Here is an 8,755-nt window from a genome sequence, read left to right as displayed (position 1 = left end):
TAAAGGCTTGGCTTAATTGCCTGGCCTAAAGAAGCTTGGCTTAATTGTCTGGCTTCATGCTACTTGGATTAAAGATTTGGCTTAATTGCCTGGTCTAGAGAAGCTTGGCTTAATTGTCTGGCTTAATGCTGCTGGATTAAAGGCTTGGCTTAATTGCCTGGTCTAGAGAAGCTTGGCTTAATTGTCTGGCTTCATGCTTTTTGGATTAAAGGCTTGGCTTAATTGCCTGGTCTAGAGAAGCTTGGCTTAAAGTATCTGTGGGCGATAAGTATATCTGTATATGTCATATCTAGTGTTGGTGATAGACCTAGTGTTGCTTGGCCTCTTGGTGTAGACAAGAGTACTTCAACCTCCGTTGGTGGCGTTTCTCAGAAAAGCAACTTACGGGCTGCCCAGCGGCAAGAGCCCGTGTCTTACATAAGGTAAGGCAATCTACACACACACACACACACACACACACACACACAGAAAAGCAAACATCTTGATTTATGTCAATGAAGGAACCAAGACCAGAATATAGAGGAGCTGGAAAGTACGTAAGTTAGTTAGGGACATTAAAACTTTGAAGACAAACCAGAAAATTGTTGTTTAATTGCCTTCATGAAAATAAAGATCAAACGTTCCCGGAAGTGGATGCATCACCTAATTCGACGGCAACTGGAGATGAAGCAGACGTGAAGGGTGAGTGTTACCTTGAACGTTTAACAAAAAGAGAAAATTATCTTTTCTCCCCTTTTGTTCATTGCTGTTCCGATTACTACTTTTGAAATCTGTTTAATGATCTCCACTTTCATCCCATACATTATACCACAAGATTTTTTCCTCCTAAAATCACCAGCGTCATTGCATTATTTTGCTATACGCTCTGTAGGCAACTTTGAAAGTTGTGTAATGCATTTGCATCGTATTGACATTACCATGCTAGGTAACTGTTCAATTGTATACATATTTCAACTTTATTTACAGAAAATGTACTTGGAAAATTGTAGGTATCCAGAGTTATGTTAAATCATTTATGCAAATAAGCGTAATGTAGAATCGATAAGCTTTCGATTCAAACAAACTGCTTTCTGGTATCTTAGAAATTACAGTTTATGGTTTATGGAATTATAAATATCACAAGTTTTTAAACACGTTTTTAACATGATTTTCTTCATTGTTGTTAAAATTCTGTCATTTTTAGTGAATGAAATTTCAATATGAAGTTTAGGCTATATAGGCTAATTATGTTTTGGTGGATATATATATATATATATATATATATATATATATATATATATATATATATATATATATATATATATATATATATATATATATATATATATATATATATATATATATATATATATATATACATATATTAGCTAAGAAGGACATGTCTGAGGCCTTTGTTCTGCAGTGAATTAGTAATGGCAGATGATGATAATATATGTATTTATTACACACACTCCCATATATATATATATATATATATATATATATATATATATATATATATATATATATATATATATATATATATATATATATATATAAATATATATATATATATATATATATATATATATATATATATATATATATATATATATATATATATATATATATATATATATCTGTAAGTGAACGTTTATGAATGTATACGTGTAAATCTACTTAGTATCATCCTCACTACCCTTTGCTACTGCACTGCAGGACAAAGCCCTCAGACGAATTCTTCCACAAGCGTCTGGTTAATGGTCTTTCTATGCCAGTCTATACTGGCAAATTGTCTTAGCTCGTTCATCGATCGTTTACTCGTCCTTCCCCTACTTCTTGTGCAATCTCTAGGGACCAACTCTGCACTATTTTAGCCTATTTATTATGTGTCATTTTCATTAGGCTATATGTTCTACCCACGTTCACCTTTTTTTTTTTTTCTTAAAAGTTGAAATATCATCTACTTTAGTTTGCTCTCGTATCTTAGTTGCTCTTTTTCTGTCTCTTAGCGTTAATTCCATCATTATATTTTCCATAGCTCTTTCAGTTTTAACTAGCTTATGTTCTAAGCCTCTAAGGCTTAAGCAAGGCTCCACGTTTCTGATGCATACGTTGATACTGGTAGAACCATCTGATTAAATACTTTTCTTTTTAGAGAAACTAGTATTTTACACTTCTTAATCACATTTTGTTTACCAAATGTTCCTCATGTTTATCCTCTTAATTTCGTTCTCATGTCACGAGGAAACACTTACTATCTGTCAAAGTACACATATTGCGTTTACCATTAGTCCTATTGCATCGGCCATAAGCCAGTCAGGATTCATGGTACTGGAGTATTGGGTGCTTTATTCATTTCCTGGTTTAAAATACTTATATATTCATGGTATCAGAGACTGTTAGAATTCCATGACACCAGAAAGATTTTATTGGTATTGGAGATTTTTTTGGTAATATAGACATATTTTTTTCCTAGTATCAGGTACTTTTATTTTCCGGGTGTAGAAGACTGATAGATTTTCTGGTACTAAACACTGGTAGATCTTCCTAGCTATTTTGCAGACTTTCACCAGAGTTTCGTTTCAGAAAGAAAAAATCCCGAGGAAAGCAAATATAAAGCAATGAACAGTGCAAATTCTAGTAGAAACTTCGATCGTTCGTAGAACTTTGCTTATTGAACTGGGACCAATAGCGCAGAATAAAATACAGGAGTCTTTCCAACATTGTTATAGCAAAAAGAAGAATCTAAGAATAAACTTTCTTGTTTTTGGGTTTAAATCCAACCCTCCACCGAAGTCGAGTGAACTACTTCTCGGGCGGGTCCATATTAATCATCTAACGAAACATTTTCATTATAACTTATACAATTCTTTGATTGTAGCATCTTCCAAATCATATGATCTTGTGAAAAGTAATGTCTTTAGTTTCTTCTTGAATTCAATTGCTCCCTTTAGGTCCTTCATTTCAGTTGGCAGTGTATTATAATGTCTAGGCGCACAGTAGCTAAAAGACCTTTCACCAAATTTACTATTTGTTCTTGGTTCAGATAGCCTATGTTTTTCACTCATGTGTCTTGTGTTAACATTTGTTTCTAGTTCTAGTTTATTCAGGCATTCTTTTAGATATTTTGGTTCAATATCTTAAACGTTTGTAAGAGTAGCTTGTATTCAATTCTCGCTTTTACCGGTAGCCAGTGTAATTTAATTAGTGCAGGGGTAACTCTTTCCCTATTGTGTAGTCCTTTAATTAATCTAGCGGCTCTGTTTTGTACTCTCTGAATTTTCTTCAGATGATAATTTGGTAAGCCATAGAACAGTGAGTTGCAGTAATCAATTCTTGAAAATATGTGGTGATTAATGAGTATGGCCATAGATTTTTCATCTAAGTATTTACTAATAAATGCTATGTTTCTAATATGATAGTTACAATTTCTTACCATATTATTTATATGTTCATTCATTGTCAGTCTATCATCCATGATTACTCCAAGATTCCTGACAGATTTCTTTATGTCAATGATCGATTGACCTATTTCAATTCTTTGAAAGCATTCGATTCTTTTTATATCTTTTTCATTTCCAAAAAAAATACATTCACTTTTCTTTTATCTTCATTGAGCTTGAGCTTTTTTTGTTAACATCCAAGCCTTAATGTCATTCATTATTTCATGTATCTTTCTTTTAGCTTCATCAACTGATTCTATTGGGAAATAGAATTATGTATCATCAGCGTATATTTTAAACTTAACTCTGTGAGTTTCAAGTATATTTGCCAGTTCAATCGTGTAAATTTCAAACAGGAGAGGACCTAGTACACTGCCTTGAGGTTAGTTTTCTTGTCTCAGATTCAACATTTGATATTACTACTCTAACTTTGCGGTTTTCAAGATAACTCACAAACCAGTCGTATGCTCGCTCGTTCTACGATGCCCACAGCTTTAAGGTCTTCCATCAGTGATGTATGTTCTACAGTATCAAATGCTGCACTTAGATCAAGCATCACAAGAATGCAACACTTGCCATTTGTTATAATTTCTGTTATGTCATTTTTTTTATCGCTAACACTGTTGTTTCTGTGGAGTAATTTTCTCTGTATGCAGATTGTTCATCAGGTATGGCATTAGATTTTTCAGATGTTTCCAGGTTTGTTCGTGTACAGCAGTTTCAATAATTTTCGAAAAATATGACAGATTTGATATTGGCCTAGGCCTATATGAACTTAAATTGTCTGCATCACCTTTTCCTTTATACACAGGCTTGATACATGCAACTTTTTCACAATCAGCGAAAACTGCCTGTGTTAGACTCCTATTTACCATGTTTCGGTAGGTCTCTTGTAGTCTGGTGAAATTTTCTGCATCTTTTACGGAGGACCCTCTTCCTTTACAGAGGATGACGAGTCAATATAAAATTCAATACTAATATGTAATATCTAATGTTGTTATTAAACACCTACTGAATATATCACGCTTCCGAAATAGAACCTGTGCCTAAGACTAAACGAGAGAGAAGATAAGGTGTGGGTTGTCTAGTAGGCCTATTATTTTAGATTTATTAAGTTATATCTTACTCACTCCATATAGGAGGAATATGGTCAGAAAAGATTCTCTATATATTTTATTTAATGTGATTTTTGTGTTTACAGATACGTGTTTGTGCCCACATTAATGAAAAAGAAAGATAAGGGGCTCTCGACGTGGTCGTAACCTCTAGTAATTTAGCTCCCCCCCCCCCCCTTTTTTTTAATGTATAATCTTGATCTTTGATAAAGTACACTTTATAAACATGTAGCTTACTGCAAGTTACAATCAATATAATCATATATACATTCGATCTATAACCTTACCTTAACGTTGCATCAATAAACTAGATAAACATTTTCAGTTTAATCTTTTGGGGCAATATATACAACTTTGGCTCATCATCATCATCATTTCCTACGGCTATTGACGCAAATGGCCCCGATTAGATTTCACCAGTCGTCTCTATCTTGAGCTTTAAATGCAATACTTCTCTATTCCTCATCGACTTCCCGCTTCACATTCCTCAGCCATGTAGGCTTAGGTTTTCTAACACCGGTTACTCATCATGGCGATGGAGTTGTTCTGATTGTTTTGAAGACTCGACTCGAGTCACTCGACTACTCTAGTAAACAAGTAGCAGACGACAAGTGCAGAATATAAATATATCAGCGCCATCTGTTGCCAACGCGCCCCACTAACGCGGACAAATGCTAGCGAAATTCAACGAACGAACGAACTATTCAATTGAGTTTTCCGATGTTCCCTTTACTGTCTTTGATGCTTATGTATAAGGTGCAGTTAGTGAAAGGAGACTCGATGTTTTGACATTAGGAGAAGGAGGAGCTGGAAGCGAAGGATGGAGGAATACAAGACTGGAATAATAAAGAATTGTTGGCGATAGTAGATTTTTTGGCGCAGCGGAGGATTAAATTCAATTGGGTTAAGAAAATCCAGTGGAGATGTTTTAAAACTTGGTTTGTTCGGATATCGCTGTTCTTAAAAGAAAGAATCTTGAGTAGCACGTTGTAAAATGATCTACAGAATGAAATTCATTATTAACAAGATCGCAAAAGAGAGAAGTTGGGATTATAAGGATTTTGAGAGAAAGGGCTATAATGATAAACTTTCGTTTCTATCCTGGTTTCAGAATTATTATTATTATTATTATTATTATTATTATTACATGACGCCACTGAGTCACACCTCTGCTTTCGCAAAAGATTTGAGTAATGAGAGTTTTGTCATTTTTTTTTTAAGTATGATTCTGAAATGGATGTTGGTCGAAAATGTTATGATAATATCCACAATCAACAAAATTTACTTGTAAATAACATAAATTAAACATTGACAGTTTCATGTAATTGAATTATTCAGGTTTCTGTGAAATAACGAACGCTTAAAGACTGGCTGATAATGTAGCTATTGTCTGAATCCTTTATTTTAATAAAAACCTGGGTATACGTCCTAAGTATGGCAGTATTTAGGTACATAAAAAATACATTTTAGTTGCTGATAATCGAAATACAGACAACACTACTGCAATATTGCGTAAGTGTGGGTGATGTTAAAGCATCTTCTTACTAAAGGATCATATTTTTTTTTATGTATCAAAAAGTGTCATGCTGAAAGTATCTGTGAGTGGACACAGAAGTTACAGAAATATTCATAAAAACAGTGTGATCACTTGGTTGACTATTCCTCAATATGCATTGTCCATTGTAATGAGTTCTCATCTATTCAACATGCATGTTGGGTCGAAGAGATGAAACTTGCCTTGAAAGTAAATGCAGTGAGATATACAGAACAGAATAAGATGTTATTATTATTGTTATTATTATTATTATTATGGCTGTTGTTGTTGTTGTTCTTGTTGTTGTTGTTGTTGTTGCTGTTATTATTATTATTATCATTATTATTATTATTATTATTAGCTAAGTACAACCATAGTTGGAATAGCAGAAGGGTATAAGCCCAAGGGCATCAATAGGGAAAAATAGCCCAGTGAGGAACGGAAACAAGGAAGTAAATAAACTAAAAGAGAAGCAATGAACATTTAAGATAAAATGAATTTATTTTTAGACCAGTAACAATATCTAAATAGATTTTTCATATACAAATAATAAAAACTTAAAAAAAAAAAAACAGAGGAAGAGAAATATGATCGATTGATAATTGTATATGAATAAACTTACTTTCCAAATTGTTATGGAATGGCATAAATTTAGAAATATATAACAATCTTGATTATTTCTTCAGTTGTCTAATAGCTCTTGCTAGTAATTTTCTCTAAAAAGGAATAATTGCTTACACGAGATAAGCTTACTGCTGCGTTTTCACATTCGTCATGGATTTTTAAGTTACTAGGAAACCTCTTCTTGTCTAAAAACCATATTTTTATTATTTACAGATTTTTTCAGTATGCTTTCTATCATCTGATCTACTGACAACAGACGAAGGGCAGCGGTAAACTGATCCCGCCACTATGGCGCTGGAGTCGGTAACTGCAAACGCCACTGAGGCTCTACCTGACGCAAACGACTCCCTGTTCCGGTTTGTCGTCCAGGGACTACTTTTGACGCTAATAGGACTCTTTGGATTGGCTGGAAATATAATTTCTATCGTCATACTTTACAGGTAAAAAATATGTAGTTATAATAGATACACATAATTGGTTTAGATATTATGTAAAACAGAATTATTTAACTTACATATGACTTTTTTTACTCGATAGTGTGAAGAATTTTCTTCACTCTTCTTCTTTTAATCGTATTTTTAGCTCTCTTCTACTAATACTATAGCTACCCCTTAAACATTCTCTCCTACATCTAGTTTTCTTTAACGAAACATAGGGAGGACTAATCTAAACTTGTTTACAGTGGCTCACGCCATGCTCGTGACGTCACAGCGTAGATACGCACAACAGATGGCCTTAGTTGTAACCCCGGTGTATGTTGGTTCTTTCCTTAAACTACATGGGTCGAGATTAAATTCCGAAACTGCACATTTTATATAAATTCCAATACTGCTGAATTAATGCATCTTATATTTCTCAATACCAATTAAGGTTTGTTAATTTTAAGATGTATGCCCATTGTACCAGTCCATTGCTAATTAATCATTTAAAATATTATTTTTAGCAAGCCAGAATAGGTAGGATTATTGTATATATAAACTCCCTTAGAGCAGCAAGATTTCTCTAAGTATTTAGTACAAAATCCTGCCTCCTCTGCACTCCTTGCAACAATATATTGCCCTGTCCTGAAGTCCCGATCTGGCACCCCCAATGGATTACCGTGCGCATCAAGCTCCTCACCTGTCTGGAAAGGTGAAGCCAGGTGATCTCCTCGACCTTAGTGTCGAGTCCCATTCATCAAGAAGCTGCCCTGGCCTACTGATCTGCTGGGTCAGTGATTCCGTGCACTTCTGGCTCACCCCCCCCCCCCCTCTCCCAAAACTCGACTCACAAAGTATTGCTGCCGGTCGGAGAGATTGAGAAGAAGAGGACCCTGGGATACCATAGTTGTAGCCAACGAGGATTCTTGGGGTGAGCCAGGCAAGAGTGCAACGTGCCCATTAGTGCAACAACCAGGTCAACAGCTATCACGGGCATAGGACTAATCTTCAAAGGAGTGCAGGTACTACATCAATGGCCATTTAGTTTTCCCCCATTTTTATTAGCTTAGACTAATTTTAACTTTATAGGGAACCTGGCTAATTACACTATTCGGACTGTGTGCGGTGGTATTGTGTGTAAATGTTTTTCCATTATTATTTCTTGCTTGGAGACTAGCATAGTCTCTGGGTCACATGGGCCACGTGTCCGACCCCATTTCGATTTTTTATTATTGCAGACCACGTGTCTAACTAACTAATTTTCATCATTTTGAATTACATTTTCATGATTCCATTTTGTCTTTGTTAAGATGTCCGTTTCTTTGATGTAAATTTGTGAATAAATCAATATTAGGTTAATTAAACCTCCTTAGTATTTTTGCTCCCTCATTTATTTTAATGTGTGAAATGAATAGTTGATCACGGGACAAAGTACCCAATATTTAAAGAGAAAACCTAAGTAAGTCTATAGGTGGTAACAGCGAGGAACTTTGCATTAATATATTTGCTTCGAAGGTAAAGATCCTTATCTTTAAACTTTTAAACTACTTTACATCACTGCTCCCAATTTGGATTTTGTCTGATTACATTAACGTAAAATACCTGTCCAGCATTTCATTTGGGTAGCTGGGACGGAGC

At 34.5% G+C, this 8,755-nt stretch overlaps 1 protein-coding gene across 1 annotated transcript in view; it reads left to right on the top strand.

The window, feature by feature from the left end:
- Nucleotides 1-254: 254 nt before the first annotated feature.
- Nucleotides 255-8,755, top strand: part of LOC137631792 (FMRFamide receptor-like) — a 32,755-nt gene continuing 24,254 nt past the window's right edge. The window contains exons 1-2 of the mRNA XM_068363761.1: nt 255-681; nt 6,912-7,138. Of these exons, the coding sequence (XP_068219862.1) occupies nt 6,987-7,138 (152 nt within the window). The 5' untranslated portion in view covers nt 255-681; nt 6,912-6,986. The remainder of the gene's footprint in view (nt 682-6,911; nt 7,139-8,755) is intronic.

The sequence above is a fragment of the Palaemon carinicauda genome, chromosome 40, assembly GCF_036898095.1.
Source record: "Palaemon carinicauda isolate YSFRI2023 chromosome 40, ASM3689809v2, whole genome shotgun sequence".
Lineage (NCBI taxonomy): Eukaryota > Metazoa > Arthropoda > Malacostraca > Decapoda > Palaemonidae > Palaemon > Palaemon carinicauda.
The sequence above is the reverse complement of the archived record's forward strand: the minus strand, read 5'-3'. Positions and strand labels throughout refer to the sequence as shown.